Consider the following 22,894-nt stretch of genomic DNA (forward strand, 5'->3'; position numbering starts at 1 on the left):
ATACCGCACTAGGTGCCACCGACACTGTATCGGGAGGTTTCCATGCTATTCTTAGGTAATCAGTTAACGCTACTCTACTTATTCCATAAGAGTAAGTAGAGTATTATGAAAGACGTGGTGTTGCACTGATTGCTTTAAGTAAAAAATAACGTCAAATGATTTTTAAAAATGTATTACTTTAAACACGACCAAAACAATATTATGGTTTTAATATTCCTGGTCCATTGGTGACTTCGATGGGGGCCGCCTCTGAGTTTGTGTGATAACACAAACTCTCTTTGTAATCTTGTTTTAATTACATCTAATGCGGACAAAACCCTCGTTATGTTATCTTTTCACCTTCTGCGCCTGTTGTCTTTTGATAGTAGTTCAAAAATCAGTTATCTAGTTTGCAGTTTTTATTATGACCAGCCAAGTAGGCCTAAATTTAGATGCTATAACTTTTGTTATAAACTAATTACACTACCGGTATTTAAAATACAATTATTTTTAACCAAGGCAAAAAAGCAAAAATAGAAGTTTACTGTGTTGTCAAAGTTTACTTAGTCAAGATGATCTATCTAAACTTTATTTTGTCATTAAATATTTAAATACATTACGATATACTGTCACATCAACAGTTGATCTTATTGTGGTAATTGCTACATCTAGTAATATTTTATCTCTTATTATCAATATCAATATTTTTTAAAATTATTTCTTTTTTTTTTTTTAGCTCAAATGATAATTGTGTGAAATGTAATCAGTCCATTACCTCTGTTTCACATTTACATGGTGCTTTTTGTAAGTAAGTATTTTTTACAAAGCTTTTATAAACTCATTCTGTCTGCCTGTCTGTCTGGTGAAAAGTTTGTACACGTTACGTTATTTCTCCCACACCCAATTTCGGATTAAGTTGAAATTATTTCTTTTACCTGACTGACAAGGGGGGGGGGTAAAAGGTGGCCGTTTTGGTGCGTCTAGGGGGTTTTAGAGTTTGAGAACCCACACTTGCACAAAATTACATACAGGCACAGCGTTAAAAATGCAGGCAACAGATGCTATGTATAGATGTAAAATTATACAGGTTTATTATACAAAAAAAAAAATAAAAGGTGTAATGTTTTACAGTGAGCTGGGATGAGATCTAGTACATTTATATGGTATATATAATATATCATTATATGCTTGTGGCCAAGTGGTCCCAGTGTCATCAGGCTTTTCTTCTTAGCTTACCTGTGTCCGGTGCTGCCGTAAGGAGACTGGTGCTAACGCTGTCTGCTGGTGGAGTGGATCTAGGCCGTGTGTAGTCCAACTGTTTGTAGGGGCATGGATCAGCTGCGGCTACTGTCAGCAAAGCCAGCGTCGGGTCTTTGGCGAGCGTTGTTGTTTGCACGCAGGTGATGTATTAGTAAGGCTGAGGTATCAACAAATCTAGTATCAGTAGCGAGTCGATAAGTCGCCAAGTGCAGATTACCTATAGATAAAAGCTGCAACGACATGATGTATAAGTCGGTTAGCTATATAATGACACCACTGGGAAGTAGATGCATTTCTGGGAAGGACATCTTCAGAATGATGTAAGGAAACTATAAGCTAGGCTCATAAATTAAGGGAGCTAACAAATAATTATTGTATCCCATCAAGGGATATAACAATAATAATGGGAAATCCAATAAAGGGAAATAACAAGTAGTAATAAGTAATAAGGTAATAATACAAGTAATGTTCACCAGTCGCGGTGAATAGTCATTACATAAATACTGACGAGAAGGAAGGAGAGATCAACAAGTAATACTCACCCATGTCTTAATATAAGTATACAATAAGTAAATTAATATGATTTTACCGAAGTAGTATATTCTGGTCAATGAGGTGGAATACATAAATAATTAAGGGATTCCTTATAAAGGAATGAGAGTAAATACACACTTGGTAATACGACATGTTACAGAAACGTGACTTCCCGTAAACTTAAAGCCATAGATATTGCCTTCTTCAAAATGGACGTGATCTCTTTGCTGTTGCAACAGAGCAACACAGACGTTCTCAGCAATTACAATTCTTGCTTGAAAAAGTTGCTGGACAGCCATGCACCTCTTGTCACTCGTACAGTCTCAGTTAGGCCATCTGCACCCTGGATGACAGAAGACATAAAGACTGCCAAACTTATTCGCCGACGTGCCGAACGTACATTTCAAAAGACAGGTCTGACGATACATCGACAAATATACATACTAGAAAAAAACAAGGTTAACCGTATGATTAGAGACGCAAAAGCTAGTCATATTCGACAAAAAATCGAAACTTCTGATTCATCGAAGTAGCTATTCAGGATCACCGCTGAAATGTTAGGGGGAGCTAATAACGAACGTTTGCCGTCATCTATCCCAGTATCTGAACTCCCTGATTCCTTCAATAGATTCTTCATTGGCAAGATTGAGCAAATCAGACATGACATGTCATCCCTCTCATCACAGCTTGACCACTCTCCAATTTTTCAAAATTCTCCTTTTTGCGAGTTTTAGCGTGTATCTGAAGATTATGTCAAGAGTACTATTTTAAAGATGCCAAATAAGTCATGTGACCTTGATCTCATTCCAACCCCCTTGCTCCTTGAATGTTCAGATGAGATTGTACCCACAATTACTAACATTGTGAACTCTCCACTGAGTTCAGGCATTAATGTTTAATCTAAGCTTTGTTTTTTTTTAAAGCACTTTTTATGTATTTTGGCGGCCCCCGAAAGGGGAAAAGACGCTATTAGTTTTGTGCGAAATGTTTGTCCGTCTGTCCCGTTTAGATCTCGTAAACTAAAAAAGATATTGAAAATCCGACATCACTACTTTTTTTTTTCTGAAAGCGAAAAGTCTAATTTTTAAAATCAGTTATGCAAGCAGTTTTTTTTAAAGAGAAAAAGCTAATTAGTATGCATTATAAGTTAGACCTAAATTAAAACGAATAGTAATCTTGTAAACGTCATTTTCGTGCACACGTGTCATACTATAGGACAATTCTTCACATTTGTATTGCTAAGTTAGGTAAGTTCTGTCATACTAACTACTACATTTACACACACAAATGTTTGCAAGAGAAAAAATCTATTTAGTATACATATAAGTTAGACATAATTTAAAACAACAATTAATAAGTAGTTTTTCATATTGCGTGAACAGCGGAGCAAACAACATAGACCAACAATAGACTAACGAAAAATATACAGTTCTCATAACACACAGTAAGGTCCATGGATGTAGCCAGGATTTTTTTTTCTGGGGGGGGGGATTTTTCTCTTCCCCCCCCCCCCCCGCAAAAAATATGTGTGTTTGTGTGTGTGTACATATGCAGTATTATCCGAGGGTAACCTGTTCTCGCAAATATTGCTGCTAGTGCGTCTCCCACATTTTCGGAAGAAATTCTTTTCAATGGTATTGCTTCTGGAAACCGTGTGCACATGTCTACAACAGTCAATATGTTGCGATGGCCTCTTCCGGATATTACTGGTATTGCTCCATTAATATCTACAGCTATCTTCTCAAATGGCATTTCACTTAAGTCTGTTGTTTGTATTGGAGCTTGCATATATGTTCCCTCTGCTTCATGTATTTGGCAAATATGGCAAGATTTTATATAGGCCTTGACTTCTTGCATAATTCTAGGCAAAAAAAAGAAATCATTCAAGATTCTATTCAATGTTCTCTTTACTCCCATATGTCCGGCAAACGGGGTGTCATGTGCAAGCTTTAAAAAAATTGTTGCTCTATATTTCTTTGGAATTAGCATTTGTTGTGTCTTGCCTGCTTTCAGATGAATTTCTCTCACATACACACCATCTTCGCCTATTTTGATTAACCCTCGTCTTGGTGGAGCTTCACTATCTATGAGTTTTATTAGATCTGGATCCTTTTTCTGTTCACTGACAAATTGTTCTGTTTTAATCTGTAGTGGGTCTTGACTTTCTGTGGAGATTTCATTCGGGTTGTTTACTTGATTATGGCTTCTCATATCGCTATTTTCTGTATTTTCATTTTTATTGTTATAAAGAACTTGTATCTTATCGTTTATATTTAGCACTTCTGCTTTCTTCTGAGCTCTTGTAGTAACCATGGAACATTTCTGTGTGTATTTTTCTTTCCACTTGTTCAATTCTTCTACTGTGCAAGGTTTAGAGCCTTTGATACAGCCTATGATAAGGCCAATGTTGTCAGGGTTATTATCTAGTACTAAAGCCTCATGCCAACCACTGATGAACGGTGTGTGTATGTTGATACGTGCTACCAGATGTGTAGTTACTTGGCCAATGTAACCAACACAGTCTTGTCTTCTTCCGGTGTACTCTTGTGGGTTGACGGGGTGTGGGTTGACGTATTCTTTTGCGACTAAAATTGCGGTTGCACCTGTATCGTACAGTACGTTGGTCATTTGTTCTCCCACAAAGCCTGGGTATACCTGCAGCTTATTAGCGTGTTTGGCAGCAAACGCTCGATCTCTGGGTCTGTTGTTCCAATCTCTATTGCGTCGGTTGTAGAAGCAATAGTCTGTAGTGTGGTTTGTTCTACCGGAAATTTGACATTGGAAACGAACTTTTTACTGATAACGTCTGTATTCTCGTTCCTTTCAGGTATATGTTGGGCTGTTTTCTTCATCCTTCCCTCTTCTATATGTATATGTTGGGCTCTTAGCTGTGTCTTTCTTATATGTATAGGTTGGGCTCTTATCTTCGTTCTTTCTTAGATATCTATGTGTTGGGCTCTTTCTTCGTCTTTCTCTCTTCGATATCTATATGTTGGGCTAATTTCTTCATCTTTCTTCGTTATCTATATGTTGGGCTCATTTCATTAGCTTCCTCTCTTCTTTCTGTATATGTTGGGCTTATGTCAGCGTTCTCTCTTTTATATAGAGGGCTTAGAGTCCTCATTCTTGCAGCGTTGTTCACCATAAAAGCTGATACCGCAGTTGGGTTTTCTCTAGCTAACACTTCCCTTGGGTGTGCAGCCTTATACTGTCTTAGTTGTGCTATCAGGCTGCTGCTGGTCTTTGGCTCTCGCTCTGTGACGCATGTTTTCACGTTATTATTGTAAGCTTCCATCACAGCGTCCATTATGATGTGTTCTCTGAGGGTTTCATATTTGTGATCCACTTCTGACAGGTCTACCCATCGATCGAAGTAAATCGACATGTTGGTGACGAACATTTGTGGATCGTCGTTAGAGGTGTCGACTCTTTCTATCTCCTTCGGTATTCGTAACTTGTGGAGCCAAATTGTCTCAGCAAAGCCTCCTTCACAGCCACGTAATCTTTTCTTTCTACTTCTCTCATCTGTATACAGATGTTCATGGCGCTTCCTTTCAATCGCCCCATTAGGCTTCTTGCCCATTCTGACTGTGGGAGGTTGCAGGCTGTTGCTATGTCCTCAAATCTCAGTAGATATGAGTCAGTGCACTCATTCTGGCTCTCGTCGAATGGAGACATTCTGTCCAATTGTTTGTATTTGTCGAAATGTTCCTCCTTTTCATTTTGCTGTTCTTTGTCTTTCTTTTCTTTAAGTTTAGTTCTTGTTGTAAGATTTCCTTCCTTCTACTATCTTCTTTCTTTTTGGATTCTTCTAGTTGTAAGATTTCCTTCCTTCTTCTTTCCTTCTAATATCTTCTTCTTTCTTTTTGGCATCTTCCCTATTAAATCTCCTTTCTTCCCTTTCTTCCTCCTGTGTTATTTTTAGTGTTATGAACTTTTCCAGTTGTTCGCCTTGCAGGCCATTTTCCTTGCCCGCTTCTCTATATATTTTGTATATCGACATTTTCACTTACTTGTTCCTTTAATTGTAAAGTGCCTTTAATTGTAAAGTATTTAATAGTAACATATGTACAAGGCTAACATTTATAATTTATATACAAAACAACTCCACTAGATGACATCCGTCTTCTTGTTTACAACACACTCGTGACTTCCCGCAAGTCCCTTAACTCCCAGGTACCCAACACTTGACCGTGTGTCACGGTTGACCACACATAGTAACCGTGTCACAACACTTGCTAGTAAATCTGTATTAGGGGTCTGAATTTCAAGCCACACCTCTACACGGGTAACCGGACAATGAGCTTATTCGTAGAAAAATCTTAACTACGGCGCTGGGCTAAGGCCACACGAGTGCCGAGTTTGCTTACTTGGAAATAAATCTCATATAAGAAGCTGGACTAAAGAACACACACCTAAACGAGTGACCTATTGCTATACAGAACACAAACCGCGAGATTTCATAGCCCAGAAAGCCAGTAACTAATTATTTTGTAGATATAAGTACAAGGTTCGCATTTGTGTATATTAGCGTAAAAGACAGGACCAGGGCTATCTTTAAAGGGAGAGCTTAACACCCCCCTACTCCTTATTTTATTTATTTAGTCCCTGACTCTCAATTTATTGATAGACAGTGAGCATTTTTAAGCCAGAATGGATAAACGCAACATGCTAAGACACAGTACTGACACAGTAAATAAATATTACGGTTAAACTACTTTTCCTAACGTGCTTTTTGTTACAGTCACAGAAACCACGATAAAATCAGTAATAATTAAGGAAGATGTATCTTACATACGTTCTTGCATAATAATACGTTCTTGCACAATAAAATAAATAAGAGATGTGCATGTGTGTGTGTGTCTATGTATTTTTGGTCTTGTATCAAAACCTTTAGAAAGAAAGCTTCTTTGATTTTTTAAATTCTATTGACTTATTATATTAAAGTAAAGTATTATACAGTAAAGTTTAAAATCGCATAAAAGAAATTGATCCCAATCACTTCATTTAGATCTAGCAAACAAAGAAAATAATATGCTGAAGTGTTAAACACTTACAAACTCGAAAAACGTTTGTTTGAGAAGTGTCCAAACTTCACTATTGTGAGAGAAATTTTGTCAAATATTTTAAATGCCAACAGCCATGTCAAGGTCAGCATAGGCCTAGCAATATTTTTAAATAAAATACCCAAAGCAAAAAGTAAAAAACTTAGATATGAACTTGATTTTATTAGCAGAGTATAGGATACTTATATGGAACATGTATTTAAAAGCTACTTACGACAACAAAATCCTAAATAGAATTCAAGTAGATCATATATACAGAAGGATTATACAATGTAGGATAGAAAAGTTTTAAATAAAATATATGTTTAAAAAAAAAAGTAAAATGTACATTAAAGTAAATGAATTATTGAAAAAAAAAAAAAAAATAAAAATAAAATTACAGCGAAAAATATGTAAATGTATACATGGAGAAAATGATCCCCTTATACATTTAAAGACCCTTTTGTTCCAAGGCGGAAGGAAAAGAAAAGGAGGGGGGAAGGAAGAGAAAAGGGAAGAAAAAAAAAAGATGGGTAAACAAAGTTACTGTTGTGTGAACATCTAAGTCACTTAGAGGAGTGCCCCAACGCTAGTGCACAAACTCACAAGTGCTTACGGTCCTTCTCTACAAGAAGTCGGAGTCTTACAACACCGACAAGAAATTATGTTATTCGAACTCACACTACTACAAACTTAAAAAATGAAGGAGGAATTCAGACAACGCTAGCGCTCCGAGTTTCGATCCACCAATTGCCTCATAAACAATGAACGCCAATGATATTCTAAACATTAAAGATCAGAAATAGACTGAAAAACTACTTGAGGGTATCTTCATGCCTGTCATCCTTGGTTATTTGGAACTGCGGGCGGTGCGTCCTGCTCAATACTAAGTCCTTTAACTTATTGACAATTATTGCCATATTATCCCAAAATTTTTATTGTTTTTATAATTATGTTTTGTAAGAAAAAGTTTCTTGCATCTTGTCCCTAACTTGTTGCAGTATTATCCCTAAATTTTATTGTTTTTTAGCGGCCCCAGAAAGGGGAAAAGACGCTATTAGTTTTATGTGAAATGTCTGTCCGTCCGTCCCGTCGTAAACTAGAAAAGATAGTGAAAATCCGACATCGCAATGTTTTAGACCATTAAAAGTTCTGATGCAACGGCTACTTTTTTTTTTCTGAAAGCGAAAAATCTAATTTTTTAAATCACTTATGCAAGCAGTTGTTAAAAAGAAAAAGCTAATTAGTATGCATTATAAGTTAGACCTAATTTAAAACGAATAGTAATCTTGTAAACTGCATTTTCTTGAACCATTTTAATTGCAGATGATATAATTTTTTGATAAGATGGCCCATAAAAGAGGCACATAAAGCCCCAAAAAGAGGCAAAGAAAAGAGGCCTAAGGCCCAAGGATTCCTATGATGATAAAGCTAAAACTGAATAGCGCAAATTCTGAGGTTTCCTTTAAAAAAATAAATAATAAGACTTCAGTTAGGCCAGGAGAGGCGCGGTAGCTGAGCGGTAAAGCGCTTGTTATAATTATGTTTTGTAAGAAAAAGTTTCTTGTATCTCGTCCCTAACTTGTTGTGCAATAAAAAGCTTGTTTTACTGCTCTTGGCTCAGCTGATGGGAAATAGGGTCAGTCTGAGATATCATATTAGACACTGAAAGAAGAAATGTTTTAGTTTCAGATTGGTGGGAGTAATAGTCTCTACATTAATTTGTTTATATTTTCAATTTATATATTTTCAAATAATTCACTGATTGATGCATCAAAAGATCATGGATTCCTATACAATTTCATACACAGGTAACGATTTTAATATGTCACGTCCCTAGTTCACAAAATGAGGACATTGTACCTATCTCAAATCAGGTCAGCGTACCCACGCTTAAACGCTTAAGACGCCGATTAAAACTTAATTCAAGGCTACAGCAGGGAAACATAATTAACGTTGGTTAAATTACAAAAACAATTAAAAGGAAAATTAAATGTAAACGGGTCAAGGATGGGTATTGAGATGTCATGGTTCTTTTTTCTAAGAAAAGATATAAAAGGAGGAGTGTTAGCTTGAGACGAGAGAGAGCTAGAAAGTTAGACTTGGAAGTCGCTAGTTTTAAAGTAAATAGTTACTCAGTTTATTCATCATTTTCACTGAATCCTGTATCTGTTATATATAACTTTGTACATACATTTATTGTTTCAAATTCAAGTTTTAAATAATTAAAACTCAAGAAAAACATATCAGCACTTTGTTACTTCATTGATTATTAAAGTGTTTGAACTATAATCAAGGCACCTCCGGACCTGCATATGTCACAAGTTTGTATCATCAAGATCTTCAAGTCGAATAAACATAATAAACACGTGACATTTGACAGATTCTAAGCCTGAACACCAGAAATTTGTGAAAAAAAAACGCAAGCATTCTATTAAATCTTTGTATTTAAATTTGGTATTTTCCAAAAAGGGAAATATAAAGCATACATACAAATGTTTAATGACACAAAATAGACTTCTGTATATTTAAGCGGCCCCTGAAAGGGGAAAAGCCGATTTTAGGTTTGTGCAAAATCTCCGTCTGTCACAGTCAGATCTCGAAAACTAGAAGAGAAATGAAAAATTATATTTCACCATGCTTTGTGGCTTGCAAAGTTTAGGTGCAACGGCTACTTTTTTGTTTTCTAAAAGCAAACCGTTTAGTTTATAAAATTAATTATGTAAGCGATTTTTTTCATAAAAATACACCAATTTAAAAACAATACATAAATTTAAGGGAGATAGTGTTACATTATGTTAACAAAGAAAGATATTTTTTTTTGTGTATTTTCAGTATGACTAAGTCAAATGTATTTATAAAATGTATAAGAAATTTTCACGACAAATATAAATATTAGTTAACTATGTTTTTTTCTGGTCAACTAGTTGCTAAAATGAAAATAAAACATTTATGCTTGTTTATAAAGGCTAAGACTGCACTTTGTATGTAAATATCACGCACATTTTTAAAATGGGCATTTTATGCAGCGACTTTCATGCCGTAACGTAATCGGATTTATTTTCCGTGTAATGCCCCCATCAGGATGAAAGTCGCTTGGGTATATTTACTTATTGTCTGTTAGTCGGTCCGTCACGTTTAGATAAAAATACAAACAACACTAAAATCACTAGGAATCACTTAATATATAATACACAATATACAAATAAAACAGTTCAAGTTAAATATCTTCTTCCAGGCGCGTAATAAAACTAAATCTAACAGTGGTATTGATTCTATAACTCAATTCGCGGTTTATTTAAATAATATTCTGTCTACAACTTTACTTTAAGAGGTCCCGTCTACAACTCTAAAATATCTACAACTGACAAGTTTCAATCGAAGACTTCTCTTTTCTCGCACAAGCCACGCCTATTCATCTATGACGTCACAGTTGTTTGCGCGTCACTTCATTTTATGGTTGTCAGGTACTAAAGTTTCTGGGAATTATTGGGAATTACATGCTCTATTCTTCGAATTCTGGCATGTAGGCGGAGTTAGTTGCTAGGAGACCGCTGGGGAAAGATGAAAATTAGACTCAGCTAGTCTGCTACGTGACAAAATATATTATTTGGCCAACACTAGGATAAGTCTTTTTTTTTTTTTTTTGGCTGGGGGATGTCTTTAACTCAAGTGAAAGTTTGAAAAAGACTAAAACAGCTCTCAAAAAGAACAAGAAGGTTTATTTATTACAATTGAATTGAAACACCATTGCTAAATTTAGAGACACCCAGGGAAAGATGATTAAAGATTAAACCAGCAATAATATTGGGCATGTTTTTTACTCTTTGATATATATTGTGCATCCAATGTGCATCCTTCAACCAACAATTAAAGTCTGTGGCATTTTACGTCTCGAGATAAGATCTTTTTCCTTTGCAACTTCTTGTGTGACTAAAGAGGCCAATCCTTGATACACAGCTGCGGTCACAGATTTGGCATATGTTATCACCAGGCGCCGTTGCATTTTCACCCTTCTTTCTGCTGTTGTTGTGGATGGCATCTGCAATCCTAGAACCTTCCTTTATGCTCTCTCTCCATATGGATCTATCCAGTATAACTTTTTCCCAGTGTCGATTTTGAAGAGCTTCATGTCGCGTTTGCATACATCCGTATACCGTAAAAGTGGGCGACCAGCGGCTCTCCTGCCTTCTGTTAGATCGCCATACAGAATGTCTTGTGGAAGTCGACCTACTGGCATTCTACGAACGTGGCCCAGCCAGCCAAGGCATCTGCTGCGGATGTCCTGGCACCCTGCTCTTCGTAGCACTTTCTCATTGGTTATTTTATCTTGCCACCTTATTTTAAAGGTCCGCCTTAGGCATTGGGGGTGGAAGACATTCAGCTTTTTTTTCCTGCTATGAGTAGGTTGACCATGTTTCACTTTCGTATAGCAAAGTGCTCATCACAAAGGTCCGGTAGACTAGGGCTTTACTATTGTTAGTCAGCAATATGTTGTCCCACACTCTTTTCTGCAACCGTGACATGGTGCACCTTGCTTTGACTATCCTGTTGTTATGTCATTATCCAGAAGAGCATCGTTGGCTATGATGGAGCCAAGATAGCAAAAATGGTCAACAATTTCTAGGGGTTGGCCATTAATGGTTACGTTAGGGGCAGTATTTGTGTTCTGAACTGGTATCGGTGAACTAGTATCTTAGTCTTGCTTTGACAAATATTTAAACCAAACATCTGGCAAGCAGCAGAATTGCCATAAAAGTTGATGCTGAAACCCTTGGAACTCTTGTCCTATGGAAGCTGGCCTCCATTTGCCTGTTTGAACAAATTTTTGTCTTGGAAAGATCCAAACAGATATAAATTAGTACAGTTTCCCTTTCAGACCTTGTGATCTATGTGGCAAATAATAATAAGGTCATCTGTTTTTATGGCCAATGGTTAACAAGCAGGGTGTCATGTGGCCAGCACAACGACCAGCCGCCTTTACGTTCCCTAACTAAAGTCAGGTACCCATTAGAGTCGGGTGGACTCATGGGGTGCCCTAAAAATCCCAAAATTCAAAATCCCAGAGAGATTCAAACCCAGGACCCCAGGTTCAAAAGCTGAGCGCTTAACCCCCTCAGCAACCGGGTCCCCCACATTTAAATTATTACATCCCTATTACAGATGGCTCATATCTAAAAATGCTCTGATTAGATGCCAGGCCAATGGCCGAGCACACTGGGGAAACTCCCCCATATTCCTTCTTTCTTCTACATCAGCCATGGAAGTGTCCGTCATAAAAAGGCTCTTTAAGAAATGGTTTGTGGATAGTGATATATTTTGTTGGGGCTTTCTTCCATCCCTACCAGTTCAATGGACTTGGTCCTTTGGCACCTCAACCCAACCAGAGTTCTTTTTTGCATCCCTATTGGCCTAATTGTTTCAACTAATGACCATTTCCACTCCAGCATAAATGTTTTACAGGACAATTGTTTCTTAGCAACACTTCTTTGTTGTTGTAGCTTACACATTTTATGACAAATCAGCTGTTCTCTGATTTAGTATTTTTTATTTTAGGAATTGCTTCCAAGTTTTTGTTATTCATAAATTTCGAGCAGCTATTGGAAGGACAAAGCTAATTACAAATGGTGAAGATGTCTTGGTTGCATGTTCAGGAGGAGACAACTCTTCTGCATTATTACATCTGATACAACATGTATGTACCTCAAAAATATACAAATAGTCTCTAGTTGTTTTATCACTTCTTTGTTTAAATAAAACATCTGTATAAAGTAAGCCAGAATGTGATTTTTTCTTTATTTAGATTCTTTATGATTCTTTAAAATAGTCTGCAAAAATAGCATGTTCCACTGCTCTAAGCTACTGGCTTAGGGAAGATGTTTCCTAGAGAGAAGTTATTGCCCACCTCCATTTAAATTAAGTCATGAATCTTGATTAGCAGGAATATCATTTAGTAATGTATGTTCTTTGTTTGCTCCATATTACTGTATGGAAACACATAAGACAAATTTTAACTTTCTTTTCTATTACTGAAATGCCTTTTGAAAAAAAAATTATAAGCTGTACTTTCAAATATGTAGTAGAGTTCTTTGAGAGACATAGAGGCTCATAAGAAGATGATGTAAATGTTGCATCTTTTCTGACCATGGAAGTGAGACATGTGAACCACAGGCATCAATGAAAATATATGGGAGGACATAGCCCAAGACAGCATGGAGGCTTACTGTGCATGCAGGTAATAGCCTTCCAGAGAGCAAAAGAAAAGAAGCTGCCTTAGTCCAGATAAAGAAAGCTGCCCTATCGGTTAGCCCTAAAACAGATGCATATACATGCATGAACTGTGGCAAACTCTACAGCTCCTGAATTGGCTTGATTAGTCACATCAGATTCTGCCCCGTCTCAAGACAAAACCAAAACCAGTGACTCATCTGGTCGCATACATTGTCTTCCGAGTCAGAAGGAGCCATATATCATTTATATTTTGTCAATACAGTGTTTTGTTAGCTGTGTTTCCTTTATTCCTTATAAGTAACCTGGGAAAAATATGATATGTAATTTCAAATTTATACTATACTGTATCAAAAGAAAAAAGTTACTACATGTTCTACAGTTAAAAAATAATTAATACCTAACCCAAATCTAGGGTCACACATAACCATGAATGAAACATGCTTACGACTGACTTTCTGGTCTCTAACCCCATTCTTAAGTGGAGACTTACTGTAATAAAAAAAATAAAAATAAGTTCATTTAATTGCCTTTTTTCTTCTATCATGGGGATAATTTGTATTGGGAACAAAGGTTACCCAAAAATGTAAAAATGTTTGTTTTGTTTGTAAAATGTTTAACCTGTTTCAGATGTTCCTTCAGAGTTGAAGATAGTTTACTTCCTAGTCCAAGCCTCCTGCAGGGGATGGGAGTGGGCAGGTTTTGAACCCAGGGTCCATCGTTAAATCCAAACGACAGTCCAGCATGCAGTTTGCACAACTAAATTTGATTTCATAACATACATGTGTAGGTCTAATCCTTAATAAAAAATTTTTTTATTGGTTTTAAAAATTTCTGTTGTATATTTTGATAAAAACAATATTTATATCAATTGTATATTTTGATAAAAATAATATTTATATCAAGTAATATAAACATCAATGCTGTATAACCATATTTTATTGTTAATGATAAGCAAGGCACAACTAGAAGAAAATCTGTGAGTGACAAATAAAGTGATCATTTCACTAAGATAGAATGTCATGTTATCATTACAATGTACTGATGAATATTGTGGCCACGTTAAAATGATTCTAGCACTCACAGGGAAACAATTGAATGTAACTGGGATAAAATATATTTATTTTGAGTTTATTGTTGACCATCCAGATACTTCCACTTGTAAGAACTCCACTAATTATCTTTGGTTGTTCAATACAAAATACAAGACCTCCTAGGAAAATGAACAACCATACAACTGTTAGTAGTCAATGAACTAGTATGAAATACCAGTTAGCTATAAAACACCTGAGTGAATAGGTCTACATTGTAAACATCACTGGGCCTAGAATTGATCCATGAGGTAATCCATACTGAGCTTGCTGAGACTATCCCATTTTCAAATGATGCTTTAGGTTTTTAAAGTCTAGTGAGACAAAAGGAACTTGAGAACATTCCTTTGCCAAGCCTAGCATCACTATAAACATTTTGTGTCTTGTGATACAAATCTAGATTTATTTTTCAGAGGTCTTTAGCCTATGATTTCTACATCTATATAAAACGTATAAGAAATATGATAGAGTTTGAGTTTTTAATGTTTTTGTTCCCTTTGACTAAAAAAATTACAAGCAGAAGTAATAATAATAATAATAATAATAATAATAATAATCTTTATTATCCGTAAGGAAATTTGTCTTACAATTTGTGCATTACACCAAACAAAAAACATTATAACTATAAGAAACCAAAGTGTACATTCACACCAGACGCACTCATAATTTACATGTGACAAAGTTTATACCAGATTGTTCTTATTTAATGATTTGATTGCCAGGGGAACAAAAGAGTGTTTGTGTCTGTTTGTCTTTGCTATCGGTGTCTTGTATCTCTTTTGTGATGGTAAAATCACAAAATCCTGACACAAAGGGTGATTCTTTATTTCGAGGATCTTGTTAGCTTTTTTATAGATGTTTGTCTCAAACAACTGACCAAATGGGGTTTGTTTTTTGCCAATGATTTTGCCAGCAGCATTTAGGATTCTATAAAGTTTATTCCTATTTTTAATGCTCAGATTGCCATACCAGGCAGTGATATTGAAACTTAAAATATTGCAGTAGAATAACTAAATAAAAAATCTTTTCATTGACATAGAGCTTATCTGGGACATATCTGATGTAATGACTAAGTCATATTGACTTTTTTTTTGTTTATTCTGTTTTGCAGGGGAAAAGTGAAAGTGCTCACAGAAAGCTACGATTTATACCTCAAGTTCTTTATGTAGATGGTAATTACACATTTCTTAAAGCATATTCAACAAATTTATTTTAAAGATATTAATTTATATGTTTTAGACCTTGGTAATTTACCTGCCACACCTCATATACTGAAGTCAAGGTCTTAAAATATCATTCAGATTTGTAAATGGTAATTTGTAAATAAATAATTTAATCTGAAATTAGTAGTACCGGTAGCTAAAATGGTCCTGTTAAATTGACATAAGTTATTTGATTAAGGTCCTTAACAAAAAAAGGCTATATTCAAGTAAATTTTTTAAAAAGTCACCTTAACAGGCTCACAATCAAAATATCTCCTGCAGAAAAGGCTGGTTGAAAAAGAATTTAATTCTTTTATTTTAATGTTTGTCTATGAAAAAAAAAGTGCTTTCCTTGTAAACTTTTATCTCCAAACAGTTATTATTCATTTTCCTAGAATATGGTGCTCTAGAAGTGTCATCGGAGGACAGAATGGCAAAAAGAGCAGAGATTTTACAAGTTCTAATTGCAGCAGGCTTTCCAGTCTATGTTTCTAGTTTGGAACAGGTTTTTTTTTTAAATCAAATTTTTAACATTATTTGAATCATAATAGTGTTTAACAATGTGAAGCATAAGTTATACCATTGGCTATATTAGTTAAATTTGGGTTAAATGAGAGACATTGTATCCTTTTATACAGTTTAAATGTTAAAGTTCTTCACTCCTTAGTTTGTTGGACAGCTGGGGTACTGTGACCTTGTATTAGGATAGGTCATAAGACCAGTGGCTTCTGCTGTACTGGCAAGTTAGTCCAGTGGTACTTTGTGGTCCCAAATTATATTATCTAGGCTATTAACTATAGCCTCTAGATATTCAAAACTGCTGAGACAGACAAGTAATAATTCTGAGATTTCAGTTGCAACAAAAAAAAAAGAGTTTATTTAGAAACAAAAAAAAAAGACCATGAAAAGTATAAATGGAAATAAAGGCTCACAAAATAAAATAAAATAATGAAACAAATCAAAGTAGTAAGACAGGTTCAGGTCTACATAATTAAAGAACCACCATCACAGAGGTACAATAATATCTTATGTCAAATACCAAAAAGATGGTTTACAATAATATCATACATGCATTAACAATGAAATGACATCCTCCATGAGACACACTACTGTCTGTATCAAAACAAAAGATGTCTTTTACAAAAAAAAAAACACAGGAGAGGATAAGAGACTAAGTAGACATATATTTACATAAACCAACTTATTACTAACAAATAAATAAAGTCTACTTAACTCATTATCGAAACACTCTTCCCATAACAGTGGCACACTCCTCTTGAGTAACACAGTAATAGAACATCAACACAAGTATTAGATACACTTTGTAGAGATATAGTTCAAACTACACTGGTCAGCTCAAAGACTCCAGAGAGAGTGGCAATTGTAAACAGTTAACAGGGACTTAAATCAAGCACTAAAGGGGACTAACTCTTATTTAAAATACCGTCCCGAGACATGACGTTAAACTGCGCTCCTCTTTCCTTAGCACTTTTGGAGCTCAAAAGTGCCCTACTTCTTTTCTATCATTGTGTCTGCCTCTTCTTTTCCTAAGTCTGCCTTCATTGATCATCACTCTGTCTCCTTAACTTTAAATTCTCACTACGTCCTAGACCAGTCCGTTTGCCGTGGACTTCGACGGGTAAGGGGGGATAAAGAGATCCTGGTGTTTGAGTGGTGGCTATCTGAGGATAAACCACAACAACACAATACTTTGGCTCCAAGTTCCCCTAGACCAGAGACCCAGATGGCCTGCTCTGGGTCAACCGGCTGGTCATGCCGAGCTACCAGCATAGGTCGTCGACCTATGCTGGAGGGCGGTGGCTGGAGGGTCAATCAGGGAGCTGCTGTATCGGACACATGTCTGATGTAGCAGCTGATTGAGTATAGCACCTGTGTAGCCCTGGCGGGCTCATTCTGGACATCCGAATGGCCCGTCCCCTTGTTGGACTCGATGGCGGGTGGGGAGCACAGGTGCCAAATTAACAAAAATATATATGGACAAAAAAACACACACAAAACTACTTGCCCCAGACCTATGTCTGGGCAAGAAACGTCGAATTGATGATAAAAAAGAGGAGGTCCCAAAAAGCTGTGCCACCTGGCCATCATTTCTGGTGGTTAGGTGCACAGAGGAGGGAAAAAGCCTGACAAAGTTGAGCCCTTTTATTATCTATAAGGGACTCAAGTCAGTAGTGGGAGAGCCCAAGAGTGTGTCTAAGCTACACAAATCACTGGAACTCCTTGTAGAAGTAGACAGCAAGACACACTCTGATGGGCTTTTAAGATGCCGAAGACTCTGTGATCTCCAAGTGGAAGTCATGCCACACAAGAGTCTGAACACCAGCAGAGGTGTAATCAGCTCTAGGGACCTACTGGAATGTTCCGAGAAGGAAATAGTGGAGGGCATTGAAGGAGTCACCCATGCCCGGCGCATTACCAGGCGCAGGGAGGGTGAGGAGGTCAAAACAGCCACTATTATCCTCACATTCGGAACTAGGACACCGCCAGAGTATGTGAAGGCAGGATACCTACGAGTTCCAGTGAGGCCCTACATACCTAACCCCATGAGGTGCTTCAAGTTCCAGGGTTATGGACACGGCGCGGCAGTCTGCAAGAGGAACACTGTGTGTGCCAGATGTGCTGGAGAGGGTCATGAGGACAAGGGCTGCACAGCCCAGTTCAAATGCCCAAACTGTCAAGCTGGCCACTCAGCCTACTCCAAGGACTGCCCTGTGTGGAAACAGGAGGTTGCCGTGCAGGAGTACAAGGCAAGAAACGGATGTACCTTTAGCCAGGCGAAATCGGCTGTACTGGCCCTACCCAAGGGCCAATTCGGCTTGACAAAGACCCACGCCCAGGCTGTTGCTAAGAAAGGAAGATCCATAGCCACACAGACGGACACATTGACCCCACCACCCCCTCCTCCTCCTCCAACTCAGAAGAAAACACCGCCAAAGAACACACCTCTGAAGAAACAAGAAAGCCCTGTTGTCATGCTAAAGAACAGGTTCTCTGTGCTCGCTGATGAGAGCATGGAGACTGAGCAGCATGTCCAAACCAATACTCTGAGAGAACCCGGAGACATCATGTCTGACACAGGTTCTCCTCAGAGAACCCAGCCAGACACCCCAACCTCTACCGAGTTAGAGGTTGACCAACTCCCTAAGGGGAGAAATCAAAGCGGAGAGGATGCCCGAGGTGAGAGAGGAGGAAATAACCTCCGCTCTAACCAGAGGGATCTCCCCTCTCCAGAGAGAAAGACTTCCCCCAAAAGGGGGTTGTCCTCCTCTCCATCCAAACCCAAGAATAAAAATACCAAGGTCACTGGAATAAAGGGAAACCCCTCCGGGGGCCTCCCAAGGCCAAATAGCTCCAAGTAGGTCATCTAGAATAAGCCATGGATTCATGAATTGTACAGTGGAATTGTAGAGGCCTCAAGGCCAATTACGAGGAAATGCAGCTACTGATGGACTCTGAGACTCCTGTAGCTGTCTGCTTACAGGAAACATTTCTGAAAGATTCCATCAGCTTCCGAAGCTACAGTGCTTACAGCAAGAATGTTGAGGATGCAGAGAGAGCATCAGGTGGAGTCTGTATCCTTGTGAAGGATAGCATCCCCCATGAGAGGGTAGAACTACAGACCACACTACAGGCCGTAGCAGCTAGGATAACCCTTCACAAGGTTATCACTTACTGCAGCCTGTATCTACCACCAGGCGCTCCATTAAACCGAACAGACATGGAGGACCTATTGAACAACTCCCCCGGCCTTATTTAATCCTTGGGGATTTCAATGCCCATAACACCATGTGGGGATCCAACAATACCGACACAAGAGGTCGTATGCTGGAGGATATCTTCCTCCAACATGATTTATGCATACTTAATGATGCATCACCGACCTACTTGCACCCAGGAACTGGATCACTCACATGCATTGACCTCACCGTATGCGTCCCCGGACTTCTGGACGACTTTAAATGGTCAGTTAGCAATGATCTATGGGGAAGTGATCACTTCCCAATCATCATTACTAACAATCTCCCTTCATTAGGACGACCTCAGCGGTGGAAACTGAATAAGGCCGATTGGGAACAATTCCTAAAAAGATGCTCCGAGGATATCACAGAAAATATCCTCGATGAACAGAACCCAGCTGATACCTTTGCTAGCAAGCTACTAAGTATAGCCAGGAAAGTTGTACCCCTAACCTCTGCAAACCCAAAACGGCCTAGAAAACCATGGTTTGATACAGCTTGCAAAAGTGCTATTGGCGATAGGAAAAAACGACTGGCTGCATTTATAAAGAATCCTTCCCAGGAAAACCTAAAGCTATTTAGGATAGCTAGAGCAAAGGCTAGACAAACCATACGGTCAGCCAAAAGGAATTCCTTGAGAAGTTTTGTCGGCAGTCTGGATGCCAAAACTTCTGCTAGAGCGGTTTGGAAGGCAGTAAGGCGAATCAAAGGGAAAGAATCAAATGCAATAGGGCATTTGAAAAACCAAGGACGAACTGTCACGTCCCCCAGAGAAATAGCTGACTGCCTTGCATCCTCAATAGCAGAAAAATCATCCACTGCACACTACACGCCAGAGTTCCAAAAAGTCAAAACCAGGGAGGAAAGACATCCCATTGATTTCAGGTCAGAGAACAATGAAGACTACAACAAACCGTTCTCGCTTGAGGAACTGAGGGAATCGCTGGACAAGTCACATGACACAGCGCCTGGAGAAGACGAAATCCATTACCAGTTCCTCAAGCACCTTCCCGAACCCTCATTGGCAGTCCTGCTAGGGGTCTATAACTGTGTGTGGCAAACAGGCGCTTTCCCAAACAGCTGGAGGAAAGCCACAGTTATACCGATACCTAAACTGGGAAGAGACGGCTCTGACCCAGCTAACTATCGACCAATAGCACTAACAAGCTGCATCTGCAAAACCATGGAAAGAATGATTAACAGTAGGCTGGTCTGGTACCTGGAAAGGAATAAAGTGATCTCAAACTACCAGTGCTGATTCTGGCAGGGGCGGACAACAACTGACCACCTGGTAAGGCTGGAAGCTTATATTAGAAATGCATTACTCAGAAGAGAACATCTAGTAGCTGTATTCTTCGATATAGAAAAGGCCTATGACACAACCTGGAAACATGGCATTCTACGTGACCTGGCGCTTATGGGGCTTAAGGGACACCTCCCCCGTTTTGTGGAGGAATTCCTGAAAGATCGAAAATTTCAGGTTCGAGTGGGCAACTCCGCTTTTGACACTCATGACCAGGAAATGGGTGTACCCCAGGGCAGCATTCTGTCAGTCACCCTGTTCAACATTAAAATAAATAGCATCATAAATGCGCTGTCCCCTGGCATAGAGTGCTCTTTGTATGTTGATGACTTTGTCATTCTCACTTATGGGAAAAACATGAGCACTTTAGAAAGAAAATTACAGTTATGTTTAAACAAAATTCAGGGTTGGGCAAACTATAATGGTTTCAAATTCTCAGACTCCAAAACAGTTAGTATGCATTTTTGTAATCTAAGGGGACTCCACCCAGACCCTGAACTATTTATACACAAAAAGAAGATCCCTGTCGTGAAAACTACAAAATTTTTAGGCCTCACCTTAGATTCCAAATTTAATTTTCTCCCCCACATTAAGGAACTTAAGAAGAAATGCCAAAAGTCCTTAAACATACTAAGAGTACTCAGCCATACGGACTGGGGAGCTGACAGAGATACCTTGCTGCTGCTCTATCGGAGTCTAATTCGATCCAAGCTAGACTACGGATCCATAATATATGGAGCAGCAAGGAAGTCGTACCTAAAAATACTGGAACCAATACAAAATGCTGCCCTGCGTCTCTGTCTCGGCGCGTTTCGTACATCACCTATCCCAAGTCTCCATGTGGAGGCTGGAGAACTCCCCATGGATATAAGAATGAAAAAGCTTGCAATGCAAGTATATAGTCAAGCTAAAATCCAACCCCACGAACCCTTCTTTTGACTCCATATTTAACCCCACAGAGGTAGAATTATACAATCGAAGGCCTAACGTCATACAGCCGTTGGGCCTTCGAATGAGAGAACCCATCCAAAATTTACCCCCACCCATTGACCAAATCTCTAAAATAGAAACCCCTCAGAACCCTCCTTGGCTAATGAATAAACCCAAATTAAATTTATCCCTCCTTAATTTCAAAAAAGAAAATACAGACCCAAGCATACTACAAGTCCACTTTAGGGAACGGAGATTGTGGCACCATCTACACAGACGGATCCAAAATGGAGGGAAAGGTCACGTGTGCCTGCTCCTTTCGGAACAAAACAATCTCCCGTAGACTCCCTGATGGCTGCTCCATCTTTACGGCCGAATTGCATGCAATATTGCTTGCACTTATGGCCGTAAAAGCATCAGAAAGGAGGAAATTTATAATCTGCTCCGACTCCAAATCTGCATTGCAAGCTTTGGGGCGGATGAAGACTGACATCCCATTGGTACATAAGAGCCTGAAGCTGTTAGACCAAATAACAGCCAACCGTAGGGATGTCACCTTCATCTGGGTCCCCTCCCATGTTGGCATTGAGGGAAACGAAGCCGCAGACAGAGAAGCAAAGAGAGCCCTAAATCATGTGGTGTCAGGAACCCAAATTCCTTACTCGGACCTGAGACAAAGTATTGCCTCTGCCACCTATCGAGAGTGGCAGAACCGATGGGAGGCTGAGACTCACAGTAAACTCAGGCAGATTGTGGCGGATGTCAGGTGGCGGCCCACATCTAAGGGTCTGACAAGGCGTGGTAGCACGACCATGTCCAGACTTAGGATTGGCCACACCTACATCACGCACTCTTTTTGTACTGAAAAGAGAGGAGCCCCCACTTTGTGAGTACTGTGACTCTCGACTCACCGTGGAACATATCCTCGTTGATTGCCCCAGATACCAGGATGTCAGGGTGAAATATTTTAGAGCCACTAATTTAAAAACACTATTTGATAATGTCGACCCTGGTAAGGTACTGGGCTTTATTCGGGAAGTGGGGCTATCTACGAAGATCTGATTTATGAATTTGTGAACATGCACTATTTACATTAGATTTTTACCAAATATTTAAATTTTTACTACCTTTACTATTTTAACTGTGAATAGACCTTGATTTTAATGATATGACTGTATAGAATCTAGCCCTTGTTGTTTAGAGAGAGAGTAGTCCTTAAGGGACTGCAGGCACGATATGGCCTAAATTGTGCCGATGTGCCTCAAATTAAAAATCAAAAATCAAATCTGACTTATTTTTAGACAAAAAGAAGATCTCTTTTTTTAAAACCACTAAATTTTTAGGCCTTACCCTAGATTCAAAATTTAATTTTCTTCCCATATTTAAGAACTTAAGAAGAAGTCATTAAATATACTCAGAGTACTCAGCAATACATACTGTGGAGCTGACAGAGATACCTTGCTGCTGCTATATCAGAGTCTGATCCGATCCAACTTAGACTATGGATCCATAATATATGGAGCAGCTAGGAAATCATACCTAAAAATACTAGAGCCTGTACTAG

At 38.4% G+C, this 22,894-nt stretch overlaps 2 protein-coding genes across 7 annotated transcripts in view; both read left to right on the forward strand.

Moving 5' to 3' along the window:
* The window catches only part of LOC106078733 (cytoplasmic tRNA 2-thiolation protein 2-B-like), a 115,456-nt gene that overhangs the window by 29,715 nt on the left and 62,847 nt on the right, over positions 1-22,894 (forward strand). For all 6 annotated transcript variants that reach the window (XM_056036725.1, XM_056036724.1, XM_056036723.1 and 3 more), the window contains 4 exons: positions 716-787; positions 12,375-12,513; positions 15,249-15,309; positions 15,735-15,844. In XM_056036725.1, coding sequence (XP_055892700.1) covers positions 716-787; positions 12,375-12,513; positions 15,249-15,309; positions 15,735-15,844 — 382 coding nt within the window. The remainder of the gene's footprint in view (positions 1-715; positions 788-12,374; positions 12,514-15,248; positions 15,310-15,734; positions 15,845-22,894) is intronic.
* LOC129927441 (uncharacterized) lies at positions 15,854-22,169 on the forward strand. Its single transcript, XM_056036722.1, has 2 exons — positions 15,854-19,021; positions 21,296-22,169. The coding sequence occupies exon 1, from the start codon at positions 17,334-17,336 to the stop codon at positions 18,717-18,719; it is 1,386 nt and encodes a 461-aa protein (XP_055892697.1). The 5' UTR covers positions 15,854-17,333; the 3' UTR covers positions 18,720-19,021; positions 21,296-22,169.

The sequence above is a fragment of the Biomphalaria glabrata genome, chromosome 7 (genome assembly GCF_947242115.1).
Source record: "Biomphalaria glabrata chromosome 7, xgBioGlab47.1, whole genome shotgun sequence".
NCBI lineage: Eukaryota > Metazoa > Mollusca > Gastropoda > Planorbidae > Biomphalaria > Biomphalaria glabrata.

Coding starts and splice junctions, on each gene's coding strand:
- LOC129927441 (XM_056036722.1), top strand. CDS start 17,334: ATGGACAAAAAAACACACACAAAACTACTTGCCCCAGACCTATGTCTG.